The 25774-nt window shown below is 41.9% G+C and overlaps 2 protein-coding genes across 10 annotated transcripts; both read left to right on the top strand.

The window, feature by feature from the left end:
• The first annotated feature begins 969 nt into the window (after positions 1 to 969).
• On the top strand, positions 970 to 8397 carry THG1L (tRNA-histidine guanylyltransferase 1 like). 9 transcript variants are annotated; one of them, XM_082725018.1, is made up of 6 exons: positions 970 to 1345; positions 2125 to 2301; positions 3309 to 3383; positions 4167 to 4255; positions 5664 to 5771; positions 6779 to 8397. In XM_082725018.1, exons 2-6 carry the CDS (start codon positions 2235 to 2237, stop codon positions 6938 to 6940), a joined length of 501 nt encoding a protein of 166 aa, XP_082581144.1. In that variant the 5' UTR covers positions 970 to 1345; positions 2125 to 2234; the 3' UTR covers positions 6941 to 8397. The 9 variants fall into 9 exon arrangements, with proteins under 9 accessions (XP_082581144.1, XP_082581138.1, XP_082581145.1 ...); XM_082725012.1 differs by having other exon boundaries at positions 973 to 1345; positions 3214 to 3383; XM_082725019.1 differs by lacking the exon at positions 970 to 1345 and adding an exon at positions 1482 to 1719.
• A 1734-nt stretch (positions 8398 to 10131) lies between these two features.
• Positions 10132 to 25656, top strand: LSM11 (LSM11, U7 small nuclear RNA associated). Its single transcript, XM_082723295.1, has 4 exons — positions 10132 to 10599; positions 17307 to 17446; positions 19894 to 19977; positions 20434 to 25656. Exons 1-4 carry the CDS (start codon positions 10155 to 10157, stop codon positions 20842 to 20844), a joined length of 1080 nt encoding a protein of 359 aa, XP_082579421.1. The 5' UTR covers positions 10132 to 10154; the 3' UTR covers positions 20845 to 25656.
• The last annotated feature ends 118 nt before the right edge of the window (positions 25657 to 25774 follow it).

Raw genomic sequence — 25774 nt, 5'->3', positions numbered from 1 at the left:
GTGTTTTAGCCTTTTCCTCTAAGAACTTCCTGATCTTGGTTCCAAATTGACGTCACCGTGGAATATTATTTTATCTGTGTGTGTGTGTGTGTGTGTGTGTATCCATACCACAAATGGCTGCTATGAAGTCCTTCGATGCTCACAATAACTTCAGAGGGAAGCAAGAGAGGAAATGGTTTCTCCACTTAGCAAAGGGATCTGGGAGAAAATTAACTTATGTTAGGTCACATAATAAGTGGCAGAGCCAGGGCGTAAATCTACGACATTCCATCCTTCCTTCCTGTTGCTTCGAGGTAGTTTGAGAAATACAAACGTAGATGTAGATCCATGTTTGTCTCTATCCGTTGATGGATATACAAGTAACTAGTAACCGCAGTTGTCTGAAGTACTGAGTTAGGAGTCAGTGAGAGACTTTTCACCATTCTTTTATATTATTTGAATAATTTTCGTGAGGGTAGCAAGAATAATGTAAGTAGGTACCGAATACAAAAGAGCTTTATAAATCATAAAGCATAATTAAAATAAGAAAAGTTTAATGTTACTATTATCTACCAACAAAAATAAAAAATTGGGTGTTTGGAAAAAGTCGAGTAAATTAATTTAGTACGTCCACGCGTTCGAATAAGAGTCTATTTTTCTTTTAAAAATCACCCTTTGACATATTTAATAACATTGGAAAGTGGTGAAGTGGAAAAATATACAAACTACATCTATGTAGGAGTACAATTTAATGTGTTCCCCGTGTGAACATAGAGATACACAAATAGAAAAGAGACGGGAGGGAACCATCCACAATGGTTGGAAGGGAGAGGGGTGATAGGAAGTATTTTCTTATATTTTTCGTTGTAGTACACATTTAGTACAAGTTAATAAATGTTATTTCGGAAGAAAAAAAAAACACAACTAAATCTTCAAACTTGGTCAGAAAGTTATTTTTTTACAGCTTCGTCGACTGACACGACGGGAGGAGAAAAACGAAAAAGCTTGCGTAGAGCGAAGGACAGAACGGAATCCTCCTCCCAAGCTCGGAAGTGAATTAAGGACTACAAGGAGAGTCGAGAGATGCCGGCCTCCACCACGGCTAGAGCGGCCACTAAGAGACATCGGAACTTCCGGGGCGGGGCCCCATTGGTCCTTCACCTTCCGCGGGGCGAATGTGGGCGTCTTGCAACGTGAAAGTTTGCAATTGCTGGGCAGCGACTTCCGTCCCTCTGAGACGGTGTTTGAAGTTGGGGGCCAGCATGGCAAAGAGCAAATTCGAGTACGTGCGGAACTTCGAGGCTGACGACACCTGCCTGGCCCACTGCTGGGTGGTGGTGCGGCTGGACGGCAGGAATTTCCACCGGTGAGCGATTTCGGCTCGCGGCCACATGGCGCGCCCGGGCTTCCTGGGACTCCAACGCAGCTCTTGGCGGCGCCTGGTTACCGGGAGACGCGACAGCCAATGAGCGCGCGGCATTGAGCATCGCCCGACGTGCCGGCTGCGACGTGCCCGGACGCGAGCTGGTTGGAGTAGTTAGACTGAGGCCGAGTGCGCTCACGGTGAGCCGCGGGCCTGTGGTGCCGGTGAGCAGGGACCCGTCAGCAAAGTCTTGATGGGAAAAGTCACTCCCTGGTGCAGTATTTGAGCTCTTCAGCCGAGTGCCTGGCTATGTCGTCAGCGGGTTTTGAGGGCCGTTTAGAGGCCCGTTAAGGTCTTGCTGTGGACAACACTTGACAGTATGTTTTTGTTTCATTATGATTAGTGACTGGACAGGTCACAGAAATACGGAGATTTAATTCTGGAAAGTGTTGTTTTAATAATGGTTACTGTAACTAACATTTGTGGAGCACTTCCAAGGCGCCAGGCACAGTTACACTTTTATCTCTCTCTGCTCTTCAGAACAGCCCTGTGAGGTAAGCAAGCTTTATCTCCATTTCACAGAAAAGGGAATGGAGACTTAGAAGTTAGGCCCCTTTTTCTCAGGGCAGGAAAAGTCTAGAGTTCTTAAGGAATGAATGAGCCAGGTTGTGGCTAGTAGAGCTAGTACGCATCTCCCTCTCTGTGCAGTCTTTGATACCTGGTGGTAATGACAAGCTCTCTTCCGCTCATGCCCTTTTCTCTCTTCTCTTTCCTCTATGAAGGTTTGCTGAGAAGCACAACTTTGCAAAACCCAATGACAGCCGCGCTCTCCACCTAATGACCAAATGTGCCCAGACTGTCATGAAAGAACTGGAGGATATCGTGATTGCATATGGACAGAGCGATGAGTACAGCTTTGTGTTCAAGCGCAAAAGCAATTGGTTTAAAAGAAGAGCCAGGTAATTCCGCGGCCTAGCTCCTTCAGAATATTTCTTACCAGCGCGTTTGGTTTTGCTTTTTTTTTTTTTTTAAGATTTCATTTATTTATTTGACAGAGATCACAAGCAGGCAGAGAGACAGGCAGAGAGAGAGGAGGAAGCAGGCTCCCTGCTGAGCAGAGAGCCCGAAGTGGGGCTCCATCCCAGGACCCTGAGATCATGACCTGAGCCGAAGGCAGCGGCTTAACCCACTGAGCCACCCAGGCACCCCTGGTTTTGCTTTTTTATTGCTGATTTACGAACTACAGATAGAGTCTGCGGTATTTGCAACGGCAGAATGTCTGTTTTCTGTTTAGACTATTGTACTTTCGTCTGGTATTTGAACATACGTATGCCTCTCAATCTGATTCCCCTCCATTCTTCATCACCTTAGCTTCTAGATAGATCTGGCACTTAAATATTAAGACTAGAAACAGAGGCCATCAGAAGATTATAGTTTTAATGATTCATAGGTTTGCTCTAGCTAGTGACAGCGTATATGTGCTCAAAGTTTTAGTTAAGGAGGGTCTCGAAATAGACAAATTAGATATTTGGCAGATATATTGAAACTTTCACAGAAAACAGAGCATATAGCGAATTGGCATGTTTTTAAAACAATGGTTCCCTTCCTTCCAAGACTGAAACAAAAAATCTCTTGAACCATAAATTTACATCACATTCTACAGAGAAAAATTTGGTATTAGGAAGTTACTGATAGGACTGGAGAGAGGTGGGCTGCTTAGTTTTTCTTGGCTCAACACATTTTATGTTGCGGCGTGCCGAGTAGTTTGTGTAATCACTCTGTTGCACCCACAGGCCCTTTATCATGGTTTTGAATTAATATCTTGTATTTTCTCTTTTCTTGCTCCACCCAATGTGCCTTACTTTTGCAAGTAAGTTCATGACTCACGTGGCTTCCCAGTTCGCCTCCAGCTATGTGTTTTATTGGCGAGATTACTTTGAGGATCAGCCCCTTCTGTATCCCCCAGGCTTTGATGGAAGAGTCATAGTGTATCCTAGCAACCAGACCTTAAAGGACTACCTCAGTTGGCGGCAAGCAGATTGTAAGTAAAACCAAATAAACGGATGTAGTTAAAACCACCAATTCCATACATTAGAGGTGGTGATTTGGTTCAGTTTTGGTGCATGTATATTTTGTTCAGAATGGCAGTATTTCAATTTTTTTTTTTAATTAGTTGAAAACAATCAAACTATTGGGAAATTTATGTAAATAATTCCTTTTTTCCAAGTTTTTTGGGGAAAATTAGAAGACCTGGCAATACTAGGACATCATTCCAACTTAGTATTGGACATAACCTGTACAGGGCAGTGACTGCTGTCTTAACACACAGACACACGTGTGCGCAAGGTGCCATAGTCTCTACCATTCTCTCTTATTCCCCCAGGGGTCACCTATTCTGCTTTGTGCTTTTATATTTAAGGTGGCCTCAGTGGGTGATTTGAGTTGTGACCCCTGCCTTACATGACTGTGGTGACATGTTTGTGAAACTTAATTCATTTTGTATATCTTGATTTTGCCAGAAGAACTGGAAAAGGGCAAGGAATAATCTAAATCAAATAACTTTGAAAGTATTCTTAAGTGTAGTTTTCAAGTTAACCAGTTCATATAATGCATAACTGAAATGACAGAATAGAACTTTTTAGGAAATAAGTTTGTTTATACTTGACCACTTCCCCACTGTGTTCCCAGTGTATGGTTCTGGGCATATCACTAAATGTCTCTGAGATCTCTCTACTTTGGAAGAGAGAGGTGAAGTTCTAGTATTCTTTGAACTGTGAATATTGAATGAAGATTATGTATAAACAGTACTACTCTTCTCTTACAGGTCACATCAATAATCTGTATAATACAGTTTTCTGGGCACTTGTACAACAGTCTGGACTAACACCAGTACAAGCCCAAGAGAGATTACAGGTATAAGATCTTACTGCATTAATACTTAACCTTGGGGCTGTTTTCTATACTCTCCCATGGCATTTTGCATTCTTTTAAAGCTCTCTTTACTGCTTTGTTTTGAGAGGATATAAAAATCATACTAGTAGCAGCTCTGCTGCTTGCTTGCTCTGACTGAGAGTGAGTTACTACTTTTCCCTGGGACTTAGTGTCCCCAGCTGGAAAATGGAATTAGTGACACTGGCTCTACCTTCCCACATGGTAATGCTTGGCTGGTGCTGCATATTGGTTGCCTTCTTTAGACAGGGCATGTGCTCTTCTTTTTCATCGGTCCCTCTTGGCCTCTTCATCATGGCCATTCCCTGCTGGGCGTGTGTATTGGTAAGAGTATAGGCTCTGGGAGTCAAATAATTGTACTCAGGGACTTCTGTTTAATTTTATCTTCTCTACCTTAGTTCTTTATTTTTTTTTCTTTAATTATTCTTTTTTTAAAAAGATACATTTATTTGTGAAAGAGTGAAAGTGTGAGCAAACAGGGTGAGGGCAGACAGAATCTTGAGCAGACTCCCTGATGAGCAGGGAGCCTGATGTGAGGCTCAGTCCCAGGACCCTGAGATCATGACCTGGACAAAATCAAGAGTCAGACACTTAACCAACTGAGCCACCCAGGTGCTACCCTGCCTTAGTTCTTTATAAGTGAAACATAGGAAATAATAGTTCCCACCTCATAGGTTTATGGTGATAATTAAGTGGCATGATGCATGTAAAACACATAGCATAGTATGAAGCACATTGTAAGTACTTAATAAAACACTGGCTTTCATCATTAAATGACAGCGCTACTTGTAGGATGACTGACTCTGCAATGAGGTGATTTATCGTAACGGCTCCCAACACAGTGCCTGATACATCGTAATTACATGATAAATGGGTGTCATAATGATGATGAGGATTTGCAGATATCATTAATAAGAATACTGGTAGATTTATCCAGAGCTTGGAAGAGCCAAGTTTAGATTTTGATTTTTCTTGGAAGAATAAAAGCAATCTTTAGCTTTAGGCAACTTATATAATCTTTCTAAGCTTCGGAGTTATGTTCTCTCAAGTGGAGACGGTAATAAGGATCAAATAAGATAGCGTTAACGATGTACATAGTACAGAACAGGTCCTCTTACTTCTAGTTCCTGTCACCCTATCACAGTAGTGACTTCTGAAGCCAGTTGTTATAGAAGACAATTCTTTGAATTTATACATCTAAATAAGATTTAAGCTGCTCTCTCAATGCACATTCATTAATATCTATCAGAGGTTTGATAAAACCCTTCCACTTTTTGATTTGTGGAAATTTAGATAGAGGCCGGAGTGGGTAGGTACGATTATGGCAGAGAGCAGACATAAAAGTCTGTTTTTATCTTTTTATTTTTCTCAGGGAACTCTTGCAGCAGACAAGAATGAGATTTTGTTTTCCGAATTCAACATCAACTACAATAATGAGCCACTGATGTATAGGAAAGGGACTGTGTTGATATGGCAGAAGGTAATGCTGTTGTGTCCAAAGAAAAATGGAGGTCAGAAAGACAAAAGCCTGTGCTCATCCCAAGCTTTGTCTTGCCTACTACATGTATGCAGAGTGATTCTAGTCACTAACATGAATTAGATCTTTTTAAAAATGAAATGCTGTATATTATTTTGGATGCTTTTTTTTTTGTCAGTGCTAATTTTGCTAGTTAGTGTTCTTTATGGTTTAGAATTTCTTCTCTAAGTGGCATCACCAATTTTAGAATTAGTACACTTATTTTTCTGTGTCCTAAGCTCTCTAAATCAAATAAAACCCTATAAAGGGTACACTGCAGATAGAAGGATGATTGCATTCATAGAACATTTCTTCCACACTGGATAATACCATTAAATAGTCCATCCATCCCATGACAACTCTAATATGAGGCAGTAGGTGTTGTATATGAGGGTTCTGTCACTTGCAGAATATTCTGGAGATTCCCCAGATAGTCATACTTACCTTAATATTCTGTAATAAGTCTGTACATTTACCTAAATTCTTAATTTTTAATATTTTCCCTCCATAGCAGCTTCTGAGCATGATTTCTCTAAATTTATCTCCTTCCATGTAAAGTAGTTTTTCTTTTTAATGAGTGTTTCCAGGTGTTAAGTGGTGCCTTAAGAATTAGTCATCCCATTGGCAGCTTTAGCTTATTAGTATTTTTAAAGCACATTTGCTCTTTAGCACAGGCTTGGATACTTCTTAATGCAGTTGAGAGAGCAGAATTACTTTTAATTCTGCTGATAAGGAACATGGAATCACTCCTTTGTTCCTAAGATCTTGTTTGGAAATATAGCAACATAACTTTTTTAAAAAGTTTTTAACTATAAGCAAATTCATAAATGTTGAGATATGTGTATCTGTATATCTACTTGATAAATATATATCACTCAGAAATATAAAATAAAAAACTAAACTTCCCTCATAGCCCCCTCTTCTCTCCCAAACCCAGTTAACAATGTCAGTATTTTAACTTTTCCTTGTAGGTGGGTGAAGTCACAACAAAAGAAGTTAAACTGCCAGCAGAAATGGAAGGAAAAAAGATGGCGGTGACCCGGACCAGGACAAAGCCAGTGCCTCTATATTGTGATATAATTGGGGATGCTTTTTGGAAGGAACATCCAGAGATCCTAGACGAAGACAGCTGATCCTTTGCTTTTAGCCCTGGCATGCATAACCATGCAAGACCTGCTGTTTCCCACCCCCCAAGTCTCCTGGCCTTAGGTGCCATAGGATCCCTACTACTAAGAACAGTGTGCCAGGAGTGACACATGACTGCTCTGAGAGGGAACAGGAAAGAAGGGATGGATGGGGCGGTTATCTTGTTCTGCTTTAAGTAGAACATTTTTGTACAATGTTGGAACTTGGTTCCTTCTGTAGAAGTGCATTTTTTTTTTTTTTTAAATCGTGGTGCTATTTTTATAAAGCAAGAACTATTTTATGCTTTGCAGAATGAATCATTTTTAGATTGTGGCATAAGTCTTATAAAAACTTGTCAAGCCTTTTCTACCTATGATAGAATATGAATCCAAACTTTACTCTCAACCACCTGTTCTTAACTACAGACTCCACTAACCTTGAAAATCTCACCTTTCCTACCCAGGAACACTGAACTGGAGGTAAATAATGGGTTGGTGACTGCATGATGCCTCTGTGTTCAGAATTCCAGGGAGAATTAGGGTTTTGTGCAGTTCCCAAGTTGGCAACTTTGGCCGAACAAATGAGTAGTAGTTTGGATGTCCTTGAGTAAACATTCCATAGATTGATTTGTGGAGTTGTCAGCATGGTCATTGTCTCACCAGGGGTATCTCCAAGGCCACTAAACTCTTTCTAAGAAGAAAGAATTATGTGTATATATGAGGAAAAAATGTGAAAATGAATGAAAAAGGAAGAGAAAACTCTGACTCCATGTCCTGTAAATACTTCAGTTCTAAAATTTACCTTCCTGCTGGACTTCCTGAAAATGATTCTCAGGTAGCCTCTATGTAATCAGAACACTGACATTTGAGTTAAGACAGTAGAGTGGTCAACACTGGGTCATAAGTGGCAGGTGTCAAACAACACCTAATGGTCCCAGCTCCTGATGGGCCCCTGTAGGTGGGGGAGGAGCAGCAGTAATTGCATGTTGCCACGCTGCTAGCCTCTGAAGCGAGGATAGGTGGTGGGAGAACTCACATTGCCCATTGTCCTCGTTTCATATTTCAGAGGAAGATGATTTGGCTCCATCAGGAATTAATTAAGGGACACCTGAGTGGCTCAGTTGGTTAAGCATCTGCCTTTGGCTCAGGTCATGAGCTCAGAGTTCTGGGTTCAATCCCCACGTCAAGCTCCCTGCTCAGTGGGGAGTCTGCTTCTCCCTCTCCCTCTGCTGCTCCTCCTGCTTGTGCTGTCTGTTGCTCTGTCAAATAAAATCTTTCAAAAAGGAATTAAGCGGCAGCCTACATTTTACAGTCACGAAGAAAATGTATTTTTGAAGGCAACAGCTGGTGGTCTTCACTAGCTGATACCTCATCTATCCGAATCATTATTTCCCTTCCTGTTCTCATTATACAGGAAGAGATTTGGTGCATGTTAAGTAATTAATAAAATCTCTTTAAAAAAAAAAGGTTTCAACTCCGTTGGCCTCGTTTTTCATTTACTTTTCTCATATGAATCCAACTTCTGTATATATGTGTCTTCTATATAAGCCAGGATAAATGTACCTTCATCACAGCAGTGGTTCACAGACTTCTGCATACAAAAATTTACCTGGAATGCTTGTTTTAAGTGCTATTCCAGTCTCCACCTCTCCCCCTATGAAGATAGAAAGTTTGCTAGTTCAGTTTTTAACCAAAGAGGCTTGTGATGCCCATGGTAGATGATACAAAACACTTGGGGCAACGTGGCCCTCAGTATACTGTGATTGGCCAAATGAGGCAATAAGGTAATGTAGCTCTTGACTGTCCAATGTAACTTAATGGTAAGTGAATGGATAGCATTTTAGGTCAAAACTTACATAGATTTTATCTACATCGGTATCGACTATATAGATGAATTTAAATACGGGCATTAAATTACAGACTTTCAGGACAAAACCACCTGAAGAAATGTGCTTTCTGTGGGTGCTATGTGATACTACAGAGGCCCAATTTTGTCCTAAGATAGGGGTGTGAGCACATAATCATTGAACTAGCAGCAGTTTGCAGCTTTGTTTTATGTTTGGGCAGGAAGTTTTGAGCAAACGGATAGACATTTAATAGCCCTGCCATAACCCATAGTGCTCTGCGGAACACCCTTTGATGGCTTTTCTTTGCTGCATCATGTATTCTTTCCAGGGTTTCACAGTTGTTTATTAACTTTCATCTTGCTTTCTAAGATAGAGAACAGCATTCTCTTGGGCTTTCCAAAGCTTAAAGAAATGTTAAAACACAAACGGCCAGTATACAATTAACACTACATAGTTAAGGAGAGTGGTGGCAGGAAGGTGATTTGTGTGGCTTGTAGGTAACTGGAAACATCTTAGCTGTGCTGGATGAGGCAGTAATACCTGGCCTTCCGTACAGACTTTTACTTTAATATCAAAAAGCAAAAATGTTTTGCTGAACAGAAGCTAAAAAATAATCAAGTGGTACAACCAGGTCTTCTAAATCTTCCATCATCCTGGCTTCCAAGAGCTGGATACTAGTTTCCTCCACTTGCCTAAGCAGTGCTTTAGGAAATCAGTAATCCAGTGAGTTTTCTTTAATACTAAGGTCGCTCTGGTATTAGTGCAATTTACTTTTTGCATAGGGTGCAGGAAATGGAGGACTGGGGTCCATCCTAGCTTCATTGTCTAATCCTAACTAGCTAACATAGAGCGTTTATATGCTCTCCATGCAGTATGTCTTCATTTCTTAGGAGAATTTGGTGGGTTAGGTACTATTTCTATCATATTTCAGGTGAGAATGTAAAGACCCAAAGAAGCGAAATAACTTGAGCCCAGGTACGCTCGCCCCCAGTGAGGCTCAGCATGAAAGCATACTGGGACTCTGCCCTCTTCCAGCCTCTTCCCACCAGCTCAAGCTGGGAGTATACTGCAGTTTGAGAGCAGGGAAACGCCTAGGGAAGCTCGTTAAAATGCCGATTCCAAGATCCACCCCCGGGGAATCTGGAGTATTAAGAAACACCCTAAGTGATAATGATATAATTGGGGAAACACGCGTTCAAACAGATTAACCTGTTATCCAACCGGTGCAAAGGGCCCGGCGGGCCTGAGCGCGGACAGATGCTGCCCTCCGGCGGCCACGCCGGCGCAGTGCAACCCCAGTCCGCGGCTGCGCAGTGCCGCCCTCTGGCGGCTCCGCTCCTTCTTCCCATCGGCCTCGGCTTGCGGGCCTTTCAAACATGGAGGAGCGGGAGCGGGGGGCGAGGTCGGCTCGCGCCGGGAGCCCCGCGCGCCCGCCGAGCCCGCGGCTGGATGTCAGCTCTGACAGCTTCGACCCTCTGCTGGCCCTGTACGCGCCCCGCCTGCCGCCCATCCCCTACCCCAACGCGCCCTGCTTCAACAACCTGGCCGAATACGAGAGCTTCCTCAGGACCGGGGTCCGGGGCGGCGGGCGCGGGCGGGCGCGGAGCGCGGCCGCGGGCTCGGGGGTCCCCGCCGCCGCTGCTGGGCCCTCGGCCAGAACCCGCCGCCGCCAGGACGCCCCCGCTCCAGACCCCGAGCGCATCCAGCGCCTCCGTCGCCTCATGGTGGCCAAGGAGGAAGGGGACGGGGCCGCCGGGGCGCGCCGGCGGGGTCCGGGTCGGAGCAGGAAGGCGCCGCGCAATGTGCTCACGCGAATGCCCTGTGAGTCCGGCGGGCGCGGGCGGGGTGGGGGTGGGGGGGGTGGGGACGAGGGCCCCGCGGGCTGCCCGGAAGCTGGTGGCCCAGGGGGCGTTTGCAGGGCGCTAGGGACTTGGAGTAGGTCCGCACGCAGTAGGGGGAGGGTCTTGGTGAAGGCTGCGGAGATAATCCTCCACCTTAAGGAAGTTCTCCATGAGTCAAATGGCTAATGGGGGTGTGGGGAGGGTCTTCTGGAGTCATGAGAGGTCTGCAGGAGCGGGGAGCGGGGGAAGAGTGCTAAGGCTGTAGAGGTAATGAGGAGCCATGGGAAGGGTCTGGCGGGTAAGGGTGTAAGTCCGCGGAGGTAACGGGGTCCGTACAAGTGGCTGCAGGGGTGAGGGGCCTGCAGCGAGGGTCTGCGGGTGTGATGGGGATCAGAAGAGGTGGTGGGGCCCGGAAACGGGACATCACAAGGAGGATCTGCAGAGGTGATGAGAAACCTTAGGGACCACGGCCAGAGGGGAGGGCACAACCAGTATTCGGGAAAGGAGAGTGTTTGGTTAGGGGGATTGAGGATGGTAGGATGGAGTGTGGGGAGACCTGTCTGTTCAGTTAGACCAGAGGGCATAATCTCATAACTCCTGCACGTTGACAGCTCCTTCCAGGGTGCTTATAGGAGAAGGGCTATGGGGTATTGATACACATGTTTGCATTACCAAATTACAAGTGCTGGAATGCAGCAGGCACACATGCCACTTAAACCCAGACACTGCTTCACAGCCATTCTGCCAGGATGGGCGCAGGAGTGTGTCTGTCAGACTCATATTTACCATATGCGCAGGTTATTTTAAGTTCTGAAGGTGTAAATGACACAAGGGAATCTCTTGGACCTTCCTAATAGATCCTTGGAGAAAAGCTGTAAACAGGGGAGGTTGCTAATGTGTGAGTTAGGTCTTATGCACATGGAATAAAAACAACCAAGGGTTATGTCTTTTGTCATCTGGCAAGCATTTCTGACATCTGCCACTGAACGCCATGACCTAGTTAGCCATTCAAAGAAAGCATCTGTATCCTGATAGCTAAATTGTAACATTATTAAATCACTGCCTTTAGAGGGTTGTGCTAAGCAGGGAGTATTTTGTTTCATTCCTAGAAGTGTTTATTAAGAAAGAAACATCCTGAAAAGCTGTCTGCAGTTAGATGTATCTTTGTCAGATCATTTACTGTGACAGTGCCAGAGCATTCTTGCCAAAGCTAGGGTGAACCCCAGCTTGCTTGCCCAACAGTAACACAAAGATAAAGTATGCATGTTCCTAAAATAAGAGCAGTTTGGGGGACCTTATTTTGCCTAGACTTTTTGCCACTATCAGATCTTGGAAATGCACTCCAAGCCTCAGATTGTAACATTTATTTCCATTTTGCCAGTTGTTGCTTTGCTACTGAGACTGGCAAGGGAAAGACTTATTTCTATATGGCAAGTGGTTTTAGCTTTACCTATAGAGCACTGTGGTATATTGGGATGACAGCATGAAAACACCTTTGTTGATTTCCCATGGTTAAATATATGCCTGGAATCAATATCTCAGAATGTGCTATAGACACTGAAAATTTTATTTTATTTTTAAAGATTGATTTTATTTATTTATTTATTTATTTATTTATTTATTTATTTATTTCAGTCAGAGAGAGAGATAACAAGCAGGGGGAGCAGCAGGCAGAGGGAAAGGGAGAAGCAGGCTCCTTGCCGAGCAGGGAACCTGACGCCAGGCTTGATCCCAGGACCCTGGGATCATGACCTAAGCTGAAGGCAGATGCTTAACTGACTGAGCCACCCAGGCACCACAGCACTGAAAATTTTAATCACATCACTAGAACCAGCTGTTTCTCATATACATGATAGTATACATAATAGAGTATATATGAGTATACATGAGTATACATGATAGAGATGGGTAGACATCACTGAGAACTGGTGAGCTTCAGGAAGCAAGAAAAGTGCAGGCGTGTCTGGATGTCTCAGTCGAATGTCTGACTCGATTTAAGCTCAGGTCATGATCTCAGGGTTGTGAGATCTATCCTGGGCCCTGCCTGGGGATCCCCCCTCAGCAGAGAGTCTGCTTCTCTTCCTCTCCCTCCCTCTGCCCCTCCCCCTGCTCATGCACACACACTCTCTCTAAAATAAATAAATGAATCTTCAAAAATCAAAAAGGAAGAAAGTAAAAAAAGTACAGAAGCAAGGGTGAAGATTAAATTTATTTAGAAAGAGTTCCCGGAAGATTTTGGCTTCAGATCTTAAAGTTAATTTTAAGGAGGGACATGGTTGAAGATAACAGTAATTATTTAAAAATTAAGCTATTGAGGTATAATTTACACATAACAAACTAGCTTTGAATGGCTAACTAGGTCACTGTGTTCAGTGGCAGATGTCAGAAATGCTTGCCAGATGACAAGCATTTTGAGTGAGTTTTGACGAATGTGCAGTTGTGAAATTACCACCGCAATCAAGATACAGAACAAATCATCATCCCAGAAAGTTCCCTCATGTCCTTTTTTAAGTCAAGAGACAATTTCATTGTTGCTAATTATAGCTACTGTTATTTAGCTGGTAAGTGCTGTGCACTTTGCTGAGTACTTTGCTAAGCCCTTTAGATGCCTTTTATCTTATTTTACCCCTAGATACTATTTTATAAATGAAGTTTGTTGTGCTTAACTACTTGCCCAGGATCACATAGCTAGTTAGTTTGCATGTGAAACTTAATGCTGAGTTTGTCCAAGTCCAGGGCCTGTGTGTCTGGGCCTTTATGCTAATCTCAAGTAAAGGAAGAGGGGAGTACATTCTCATTTTTCTTGTTTCTTTTGGTGGGTGGAGGGTGCCACATAACTGAGGCAGAGGGGTGTTTGTCTAGGGTAATGAGAACTGAATTTGGGTCCAGAGAAGGATTTATTAAAATACTTTAAAGACCCAAGAGTTTCTCTTTGACTTTGTTTTGATAGACAGTGGGAACCATCATGTGTATTCTTAAGTAAAAGCACTTTTAGGGCAATGTTTCTAATAACTTACTTTCTAGTAGTAAAATGTATTTATGGAGGCTAGACCACAAACTCAAGGGTTTGACTGCTGACTTTTTTAGTTTTGAACACTGACTCCTCCACTTTCTAGCTGTTTTCAGTAGGTAAGTCACTTAAACTCTTTGGGGCCTCAGTTTCCTCATCTGTAAAGTGAGAACAGTAATAGTATCTACTCATAGTTGTTAGGTTTAAGTTAGTTAACCCATTCAAAGCTTTACACGTAGGTAAATTCTCAGTAAATGTTAAATGTCATTGTGATTGTTACAGGTTATTGTTGTGGTTATTGTTTTAGACTGTCATAATTAAAAGCTCCAGGCCAGGATGTAAATATACCCTGCCTGTATTGGGTGTTGGCTCAGCTGTTCAATAGGTAGGTAACCTTGAGAATTTATTTATTTATTTATTTATTTTAAGGATTTATTTATTTATTTATTTATTTGACAGAGATCGCAACTAGGCAGAGAAGCAGGCAGAGAGAGAGAGAGAGGAGGAAGCAGGCTCCCTGCTGAGCAGAGTCCGATGTGGGACTTGATCCCAGGACCCTGGGATCATCACCGGAGCCAAAGGCAGAGGCTTTAACTCACTGAGCCACCAAGGTGCCCTGAGAAATTATTTACATAAACATTTCTGAGCCTCATTTTCCTCATCTATAAAGTGGGACAAAATAATAGTACCTATGTGTTAAAGTTGTGAGGATTAAATCAAATAACATGCATAGAGTTAAACTTACCCTAAGGCCTGGCTCATACGGAGTGCTCAGTAATTGTTGATAATTGATGGTGTCAGAGATGATCTGAGGGGAACTGGGAGACTGTTGTAGTAAACCAATCATCTGATAAGGCTCTGGACTATATTATTGGTTGGGGAAGGAGAAAGGAAAGGTTATGTCTTATTGAGAATCTATTGTCTGAGCTTAGTGTGGCCACAAGTAAGGAGACAAATGGAGTTAAGAATGACCTGGCTTGGGACGCCTGGGTGGCTCAGTTGGTTAAGCAGCTGCCTTCGGCTCAGGTCATGATCCCAGCGTCCTGGGATCAAGTCCCACATCGGGCTCCTTGCTTGGCAGGAGCCTCTGTCTCTGCCTGCCACTCTGTCTGCCTGTGCTCGCTCTTTCCCTCTCTCTCTCTGACAAATAAATAAAATCTTAAAAAAAAAAAAAAAAAAAAAGAATGACCTGGCTTGGGGCGCCTGGGTGGCTCAGTGGATTAAGCCTCTGTCTCTGGCTCAGGTCACGATCTCAGGGTCCTGGGATTGAGCCCTACGTCAGATTCTCTGCTCTGCAGAAGTCTGCTTCCCTCCCCTACCCCCCATCCCCGCCTTTCTGCCTACTTGTGATCTCTCTCTGTCAACTAAATAAATAAAATCTTTAAATTTAAAAAAAAAAAAAAAAGGAATGACTTGGCTTTAGAATAATGACAATGGAGAAAGAGATCTGGAAGAATAACTGTCTTCAAAGATAAGGCATATATTTTTATTGTATTAAATTTAAAAGACTGGCTTATACATATACATTTGGAGTTTGTTATAGAGACTGCTGGAAAGAGATCAGAGTGTGCATTCCAAGTCAGAATGTGGAGCTCATTTTTGCCTTGGCAGTTTGCTGTGATAGGTGGTGCTAGTGTTATATTTTGATGATAAGGAGTGAAGTGGTCCCTGGAATTACACCTTATTAAATCTTTGGAAGAAAAAAGTCAAGAGAAAAGTACAGATAAGAGAGTTGAAAGACCTGAGTTTATCATTTGTTTAACCAGAATAAGAAACTGTTGTTAAGATGTGTGTTTGTGTTTTCTCTCTGGTTTGGGGGCTCAGGGGGCAAAGTAGTACTTCTGTTTATTTACAAGTTAGAAAAAGAATGGTCTTCCCACTGTTGGAAGAAACAGTAGGGGTGGGGGGAAACAGGGAACGTGTATATGCAAAGAGACTGATCCAGGCAGTATGATCAGTTTCCAAGAAATTGAATTATAGAGACTTATTTCTGAGATGAATCTAGAAGATAACTAGCCTAACTTCATTTTATGAATAAGGAAACTCAGACTTGTGGAGAAAAAGTCACTCAAGCATTCATATAATTTAAAAATACTGCTATTGCCATAGCAAAGGTAGATGATGAAGGTCAGACCAAGGTGCTCATGTTCCTTTCCAAGGCCTCTGTATGTGCCACACACTGCCTTCAACTGTGCCTTCTTGCTGATTTTTCAATCTGACACAAACTCCTACTTCTCATCTGCTAAGTTACTTTCTTCAAAGAGTATTTTCTTTTATTAAATTATCACTGCCATCATTTATAAGCTGATCTAGGAGTGAGGGATAGGGAGGGGGAAGGGGATAGTGAGGGAGATGAGTGAGGGGTAAGAAGGTCAAGAGTAACCTGCTTAGTTCTACAAACCGAAGTGCAGGACTGCTGTTCTCTTTCATGCCACTAGAAACAAAACAGAAATTTTTGTGTATTTGCAGTTGATGGCAGTAATCAGTCTCCAGAGGATTTTCCCTTGCAAATCTGGGAGGAAAGACTGAGACTGTGTATGCGTGAGTGTGAGTGTAAGAGTGTGTGTGTGTGCACATGTGGTTTTCTTTTGGAAGGTTTTATATAGTATAGCCTTCATATTGTGAAGGCTAAGTTAATGTGAAGTAATAAAAATAAAATTCATCTCCGTTCCCAAGCTCTGAAAAAAAGAATCCATCAGAGTAAAGGCTGCAATTTATAGTCCCAGCATTCTTCCCATGAGTCGTCATACTCTTTTTATGTGATACTTATCAGCAGTATCATAGGAGCCTAATGCCTAGCAGGTGCCTCTGTATCAGCCAGGCTTGGAATGCAATCACGCCTCTTCCTCCTAGTGTAAAGACGATGTGCACTGGAATCTAGCGGCTTCAGAGAGCTTAGGCATGGAGTGTCTTCAGATGGGTGGCCGAAAGTCCCTTCTGTCTTAGAGCACTACACATGATGAAGGGCAGATGTTTTACGTGGTTTGTTTCCTTTAAACATATGAACATGCTGTTTGGTTTTGGTAAAGAGTCAAGCTGAATATGTGGTTCATGAGAATTATCCTTAAAAATGTTGTCCTGGGGCACCTGGGTGGCTCAGTCAGTTAAGCGTCTGCCTTTAGCTTAGTTCAGGATCTCCAGGGTCTTGGGATCAAGCCCCACATTGGGCTCCTTGCTCAGTGGGGACCCTGCTTCTCCCTCTGCCTGCTGCTCCCCCTGCTTGTGTGCTCGCTCTCTCTCTCTCTCTCTCTCTCTGTCAAATAAATAAATAAATAATCTTTTTTTTTTTAAAAAGTTTTCTTACCCAGATATAGAACTTAGAAGAATTTTGCTGCTGATGTATACATTTAATATGGGGTTTTTCCCCAAAAAACATTTTTAAATAATGGTGCATCTTAGAATCAATGACATCATAGAACACAGGATGTATGAGTAGTGAAACACTTGGATGATAAACAAATGTATGCTTTATCTCTGTTTGGTGGAATCTTGCCTTATTTCAGTGTATGTTGCCTGCACTAGTTATGTTGCCCATTGGGCCTTCCTCTTTCCATAGTGAGGTTTCCACTGCACTCTGTTGCCTAATGTTGCTAGAAATGGTTAGGTGGTCTTGGTTGTTAATTCTGGGAACGAGAGCAGATGTTCATGCTATGCTCACTGTTCTTGTCTTGTTTCAGTGCATGAAGGCAGCCCTCTGGGTGAGCTCCATCGTTGTATCCGGGAGGGAGTGAAAGTGAATGTTCACATCCGCACTTTCAAGGGTCTTCGGGGCGTCTGTACAGGCTTCCTCGTCGCCTTTGACAAGTTCTGGAATATGGTAATTAAGCCTTTCTTAAGAGGCTGGAGAACTTCTTAGTGATTACATCTTTTGTCTGTCTAAAGTAACCTTATTTAGGAAAACCTATAGAATAACTTCCCAGAAGAACTAGGATTTTTGCATTCTTGGCTGACAACAAAAGAGTACTTTCTGTTGATTCCTTTTCTTTAAGGCATTGGCTTTCAATCAGAATAGTTTTACTCTTCTCTCCCTCCTAGGGACATTTGCCAGTGCCTGGGAATATTTTTTAAATTGTCATCACGGTGGCATAGGGTATTATTGGCATCTACTGGGTCGAGGCCAGAGGGGCTGCTGCACATCGTACAGCACACAGGATAGCCCACCAACAGCAAAGAAGTATCTGGTGCACAATGTCAAATGCTTACTGGGTATTTACCCCAAAGTTACAGATGTAGTGAAAAGAAGGGCCATCTGTACCCCAATGTTCATTCAGCAATAGCAGAACTAAGATGCCCTTCAAAAGACGAATGGATAAGGAAGATGTGGTCCATATACACTATGGAGTATTATGCCTCCATCAGAAAGGATGAATACCCAACTTTTGTATCAACATGGACGGGACTGGAGGAGATTATGCTGAGTGAAATAAGCCAAGCAGAGAGAGTCAATTATCATACGGTTTCACTTGTGGAGCATAAGGAATAACACAGAAAACATTGGGAGATGGAAAGAAGGAGTGAGATGGGGGAAATCAGAAGGGGAGACAAACCATGAGAGACTGTGGCCTCTGAGGAAAAAAACTGAGGGTTTTGGAGAGGAGAGGGGTGGGGGATTGGGTGAGCCTGGTGGTGGGTATTGAGGAGGGCACGTATTGCATGGAGCATTGAGTGTGGTGCATAAACAATGAATTTTGGAACACTGAAAAGAAAAGAAAAGAAAATGGAAAAAAAAATTGCATAACCTAAAAAAGAATGTCAAGTGCTATAGTTAAGAAACCCAGCCTTAAGGAATAGTTACCTATTCCAACTGTTTAGGAATTTTGTATCAATTTCCTACTGACCATTTTTCATTCATTTCAAAATATTTATTGATTTCACACTTTGACTAGTATTTTACCACAGAGCTAGGTACAGAAATTTCAGAAAGGAATTTTACTCTACAGTTTTAGGAAGATAGATGAAGATAGAGGGGAAGCAGGCATCCTAATAAGCCAGACACGTGGTGTGGTATTTCCTTAGGAAGGAAGTGTGCCCCCAGTCTCCTAGAGGCTGTCTGCTTACTAGACATTTGTGGGAATAAAGAGATACATTATAGCACTACTTCAATATGACGCAGTTAAAATAGGAACACCAGGCTTTCTGGTACTTCTTTTTCATATGGTCTTCCATCTCCAACTTTTCTTTTTCCTGCATTTTGTCTTCATCCATGCATTCTCCTAGATGAGTATAGTAGTTGCTGGCATTTATTAAGCACTTAGCATTTGCTGGATAGTATACTAAGGGTTTATCTCAATGAGCAAAGTTTACTACTGCTCTATTTTACAAATGAAGAAATTGAGGCTAGAAGTATTGAATGATTGGCCCAGATTATCCTGTCAGTAAGTGGAAGTTTTAGAACTTAATTCCAGGTGTTTCTGACTCCTAAGACCATTTTTTCAACCACTGTGGAATGGAAAGACCTGGATTTGAATCCTAGCTTTACCACTTGGTAGTTGTGTTACTGTAGGCAAGGTAATTTCTCTGAGGCCCACTTTTCTTATATCTAAAATGTAGGGGAAAGTACTTTACTGTTACAATTTTACCTTTGAAGGAAAAGTATTTAAGAGAACATCTTTGATATGATGGCCATAATAATAATCCTGACAGCTTATATTTGTGGGATGAGTTACACTTTTCAAATTGATTTCTCATACATGATCTTACTGAATCCTAAATAGCTGTCCTCTGAGACTGATCTCTCAGGGACAAAAATTCACCAGCAATTTTATATGAAACTCTGGTTAATACCTGTTCATTGCTGTCATAAGACCTAGAAACTGAGGAAGGAAAAGAAGCAGTAGAATAGTGTTTCTCAAAGTGCGGCCTAGGGGCATCCTACATCACAATTGTAGAGTTTCTGGTTAAAGCAGAAAGTTCTTGGGCTTTATCCCAAATCTACTAAATCAGCATATCTAGGAAGTAGCCTTGGATTGATATTTTAACAAGCTTCCTAGATGTTTATGCATACTGAAATTTAAGAACCTCTACCATACCTTTGGAAAGGCCCCTTACCATATAATACCAATATTATATGATGATAGCAACTTGGAAAGCTTACACAGAGGGTACCAGGTATTACCATTTTTTTCTGCCCAAGAGCAGAGTCACTTGGTAAGTTTAGTTCCTCTAAATGAGATGTTTATTCTGCTTTTTAAATTTTTTCCTGGAAGCTATAACAATAATATTTTTAATTTTCTGAATTTTTTTCTCTTTTGGGTGTTTTTCTAGGCACTTACTGATGTGGATGAGACCTACCGAAAACCTGTTCTAGGCAAAGCATATGAGCGGGATTCTTCATTGACTCTAACTAGGGTAGGCTGTTTCCCCTGACTTCCTGAGTACCCAGTGTGCTTTCAAGCTTAGAAATGGAGATCACTGAGTGTGGCGACCAGATTTCCTAGTGGGAGAGCTCAGTTGCTGTCCACTATGTATGCCTGAACGAAGATCTTTGTTAGTCTCACTTCTCATGCTTTTAGTTAATTGTAAATGAGTCTGCTTTTGACCTGGATAGTATTTAAACAAGAGGTTACCTCTTGAAATCTTTCCATTTTATACCACAGGAAAAAGAAGGTACCTTTTCTCTTGACATGATGATTTATCTGTATTATGGCTACACACAAAAGATTTATTACTAACTTTTTTAAAAAATGCACAACAGGGAACCTATAAAACCTAATTAATCAATCTGGTGGGGTTTTTTCTATATATTCAAATAGGGATGTCGGAGGCTAAAGAGAAGGCTGATACTTATCATTGCTTTCCTTATAGCTGTTTGATCGCCTAAAACTTCAAGATTCTTCCAAAAAAGAAGGAGATTCTAAGTCTGCAGTTGAAGACTCCACTCTGTCCAGATATTCCCAGACGTCTACTTGGAAGGTGGCTTCAGTGTGGGGAAGAGGAGATACTGACCGGGGCTCACGCAGGCGTTCCCGCTCTGTGCCTTCTTCCCTGCAGGCATCTGCAAGGGAGGAGTCCAGGTCAGAGATGTCAGGGAGGACTACACGGACAGAAGGGTCAAGTGCGGGAGGTACCTTTTCCAGGGCCACCACCCTTTCCAGGGGCCAGCCCCGTAAGAAAAAGCGAAAGCCCAAAGTGGATTACCAGCAGGTATTCACTCGACACATAAATCAGATTTTCATTCGAGGCGAGAATGTCCTGCTGGTTCATCTTGCACAGTGACCAGCTCGGCCTCATGGGAGCTTTGGTTTTTAGAAATAAAATGCATGAATTGCTGCTATGCTGTATCCTAGTACCCCAGTGAAACTCTGAGTTGGAATAATTCCCTCTGGTCATGCATGTACAGAGCATAGAGCCAGGCTCAGGCCCTCTGGAAGAGGAGCTCCCTCCAGGGCACAGAGGCCTTAGGAGGGTGGGTATTTGCATTAATATCAAGTCAGAAGCTGTACGGAGGAAACAACCTGCATCTTATTTGATGTCATGGTCAACTTTAGACATTGAAACCAAGTATCAAATCTTCATTTGAATTAGGGGTCTGGTATGAATTAAATTCACCCCACAGATACTATAAGGATGGAAGGGAAAAAAAAACACCTCAAAAAAAGTTATTTCATTTCTAAAAGCTAGTGCCCTAAGTACTCATGAATTTGATTCTAAGAGTAGCAGTATAAATTTCCCAGTAGTCTTGTATCCACAACTTGTAACTGACCTTTGAATTTTGCTCTACACAATTCTTCCTTCATCAAGATATGTAATTTATTACCTTTGAATAGCTATAAAACTAAGAAAGCTACTAACTTATGAAAGAGTAAAATTCAGGTAGCTGGTATGCTCAAAGCAGCCAACAACGAATATTCTGTTTTTACCCCTCCTTATTATTTAAAGGGATACGGGACTTCGGGAGTCTTCCCCACTTACCAGAGGTAGCTTCTGAGACTGGCATGTCAGGTGGGACTAGAAGATTCTCATGAGGTGGCTTCTTGTCTTTTTCCTACACTTCTGTGGCATGGTGCTAGTGCATGTACCCAAGTATTGCCCTTCTGTATGTAGTGTGAACTGTTCTGTGAGCTTTATGGCAGGTGACTGTGACCTTCATATATGGCTTCAAAGAGTTCTGCATGAACTCAGTAGTACGTATGCATCACATGGTTGAGAGTTCCCTTTCCAGTTAGGGCTGGACTGTGTAGAGTAACTTTCAGAATGGTATTTCCATGAAACAGGAGTGCTAGTTTTATTCCCTCGTGTCACGCCGAAGAGATTCTTACAAAGTACAGTGGGTGGCATCTATAAGGGACACTTTACTCACAGCCTGGCTTGAGTAATGGGAACACTGTAGCACCCTCTGGTACTTCTACTTGAATCATAATATATGCTTTTTCAATCACTAGTACAGAACAGGCTACATCTAGACACAGACTGTTAGGCAATATTGATTTTTCATTTTGTTTGTATTTGGTTTTATTTTAGAATAACTTGTTCAAAGTGAGAATAAGAAATAGATAACTAGTTAAAATGCTTGAAAAAAAAATTCCCCTTCTGTGTTTTTTTATGTAACTTAGGTAAGCCTTCTGAGAAGCAGGGTGAATAACGTCGAGGGAGTTAGGCCACCTGGTCCTTCTGCTAGCTGGGCCACAGGCTCATCATGCAGTAAAGGGAGAGCAGACTTAACCCCTCCGTGCCTCAGTTTTTCCCCTCAGACACCTACCTCACAGGGGCACTGAGAGAATTTTAGGAAGGCATTTTAAAGTCTCTAAACATATTTAAGTGCCATGAGTAACTTTTACTAACTATATTTCATAGCTTGGTAAGAGTTCTATGTCTTAAGAGCAGGGTAGGTGCTACATACGAAAGTCATCTCTGTAGGTGTCATAATTATGAACTTGTCCTCAGAAGGCAGTGATATCTTCAGGAACTGTTTTCCATAATCCATTTCTTTCTCCTAAGGCAAATGGAAGTTCTTAGAAGAATATCCTCAATAAAAGAAGAGTAGTGTTTCTTTGCTGCTTCCCCTACATCCCAGCCCCAGCCCTTTTCTGATTATCGTCAGAAAGAATTCCCCTGAACTTTTCAAGGGATTTATACGGTAGTACCAAAGGGACAATGCACATCTAAAAATGACACATCCCCAAAGGGGAATTGTGGAAGATGTTTTGTTTTGTTTCGTTTACTTGCTTTTATTTTAAAATGCATTGTAAATATTTTTCTTTAGAGCCATATCAGAAACATTTAGAGAGGTTCCGTGTTACAAAGTCAAGCAGTTACCTTTGGAATCTGCTCATCTAAATTCTCTTCTAAGTGGTATGTCTAAAATCTCAGTTACTCAGTTAATAGTTATATTGTTTAATCATCAGGCACCCCTGCCTCTACCTCTTTACCAGTCTTTCCTGTTAGATGTCTTCCTGTGTCTGCCGTTCTGTCCCTCGGCTAGAAGCTGCAGTAGATACCAGGTTTTCCCAATAAAATATAAGTTTGGTATCAAAAGGAATATATCCGTTTCCATTCATTTTAGTGCCTGACTAAATCTAATGTGATTTATTTTAAACACATGCTGCATTTTCATGTTTGTATATAATGTTCATATGTCCAGATAACGATTGGTTTGCTACTTTTCTGTCTAATCTAATAATTCTGGCTCTGAAAATTATTTTAAACTCATGTGATCAGTCTGATGTGCCCATATGCCCCTCTTAGTGATTCTAGGATGAAAACTATTTAAATAGTACATGTGGTGTTTTGTATCAAGTATGACAATTCTTTTTTAGGAAAGTCAATTTTTAAAAGTATTGCCTTTTCTTTATTATTGTAGAAATCTTTCAAAAGGAACAAAAAATTGGTTCTATTAACTTACATGCTGCTCAAAATATGTCATCACCTAGAACATTTTAATAAGTTGCTATGAAAATAACTGAAGTCTTCCTCAGGAGAAGGAAAGAAAAAAGGAAAGTAATAGCCAGAATGGTAGAGTTCTGGAGGCCCCCACAAGCTCACTTGAAGGGGTGCCCTACACAGCTGAAATGCAACAAAACTGGTTTCAGGTGTTCTCCAGGGATTTGGGCTTAGGACATTCAGTAGGAATAGTACTTATTTTTGAACATCCAACATGGGTTCTTCAAAGTAATCTCTAGACATGGGAATTCATTTCCGAGACAGTTCATGGGGCATACCTGTGCACTTCTTGAGGTCTTCTCAGGAGCACTGAGCCATGGGAGATGTGGTTTCACACCCAGAGTGATTTCATGTGGCATTCTTTGTGCACAGAGGTGATCCTGTGCCTCTACCACCAGGAGAACTTCTGCTTTAGGTTGTTTGTTCTAGAAGTTGGGAAGCATTTATGCTCTTTCAGAGACCATCTTATGATGGCGGGCCATTTGTGAGATGGGTAGCAGCGTTAGCCGTGTCTAAGGCAGATGGCTTTACACCAGTCAGTTTCTTGCTCTCTGTGCATGGTGTATATCAAGTCAGAAAGCCTAGAAACCATTCGCATTAAAGTCTAGGTGCATGAGAATCCTTGCTCTGAGTTGTTGGGTCAGGAGGGGCTTCATCTCTCCTTGTGATAAAACTGTCCAGGCATACCTTTAGAGATTGTCAAAGCATGAACCATGAGCTGTCTTTAATCCTCAGAAGCTGTGTACAGAAGTCTAGGAAGCTTGAGAGAAAAATAGAACCCTAAGTTGATGCTGAGGGGTTTTATATTTCTATTTGCAATATCCCCAAAGCCACTGACATGGGCAAAATCATGAAATAGAATTGATTCTGTAAATTTCCTCTTAATTTTTGCTTTTAGGAAAAATTAAAGTTATTCAAAGACAGCCGGCTGTCACTGGTGCTGCCTCAAAGCTTTCCCATTTTTATGTATTTTTTGTGAACGAAGTGGTTGCTATGGGAAGGCCAGGATTCACCTTCGAGTATCATGGTATAGATATAATGGTTTAGCGAGTGTTTTAATTTTTCTCTTCCTGTGCCAGATACTAACTTCAATCAACCCCTTTTCAGTAGCTTCTATGCATCAACCTATGTTTTCCTGGGCAGTAACTCCCAGATGCTTTTCTTAGGGATTGTAAAGCAAGAAAATCTTATCTGTGCCTATGTTGCAAAGGTGGGTGGTCTGTCATTACTTGCAAATTGAGTTGGTGGATTTTAGATAAGTCTTTGGGGTTCCTGTCACAGGTTCCTGGGCTCTGAGGAAGGGTTGCACCTCTTTTACTCTCAATGTTTTGAGTATTTTTCAAGTGTTTGTAACTTCTATTGCACTCCTCTAATAAAAATGAAAGCTATCTGTCAAGGAATGGCTTTGGATGGCTCAGAGATCTAGGGAAAAAGAAATAAGTACACCTGAGACCTTCAGTTGGTCTTTTATTTATTTAGAATGAGAAGTAGTTTGATAAGCTACCAGAGTTAGTGCTGCTTTAAAAACACTCTCTGAAAAGATGGCAACTGTCCCTCAGGAAAGCTATAAAAGCTATTCCCAATACATTGCAATTGCTTTTGATTTTTAATCCTTTGGAGCAAATGTCTGATGTTATGTCTGATGTTATGTTTTTAGAGCTTGGGGGAAAAAAAAAGTCTAAACAATCTTGGGAGGTATTATTTAAATGATTATCTGGCTGAATTATGTGTAAGCTAGGTTCTAGGGCAGCTGTCCAGTTCTTTTTCTGTTGTCCTGACAGTAACACAGATAGTGAGAGATGTCTTGAAAAGTGATTTGCTTATTTCATATTGACATCTAAAGACATTAGCCTTCTGTTTGGCAGCCCTGGGGATACCCCTCTGCTCCGTGACTTATTAATGTTTTTTTAGACAAGGCTAACCTGGATGACTCTCTGTATTTATAGTTTGAGTATTCATATACCAGCTGCTAAAAGAAAAACCATAACTTATAATCTTGTCTTGAAATTACTCCCAATTGTGAAGTTCACCTAAATTCTTCATGTTTAGGGAGGATTGCTGCTAATAACGTCAGTTTGCAGTGTTCTGCTTTAGGTATGTGTCATATGGGAGTCTGGAAACTGTAATAAATATGATTGTATTAATGTACTGACTGCTTTGTCTCTGCTGATTTCGAGGGGTAGTGGAGGGGAGGAGGCAGGGGAGTTTATTACCAAGTGAAGACACCCCTTGAAAGTTAATGCGTTTCAAGCCTTCTGCCATCTCA

This window comes from Mustela nivalis (genome assembly GCF_964662115.1).
Source record: "Mustela nivalis genome assembly, chromosome: 3".
Lineage (NCBI taxonomy): Eukaryota > Metazoa > Chordata > Mammalia > Carnivora > Mustelidae > Mustela > Mustela nivalis.
The sequence above is the reverse complement of the archived record's forward strand: the minus strand, read 5'-3'. Positions and strand labels throughout refer to the sequence as shown.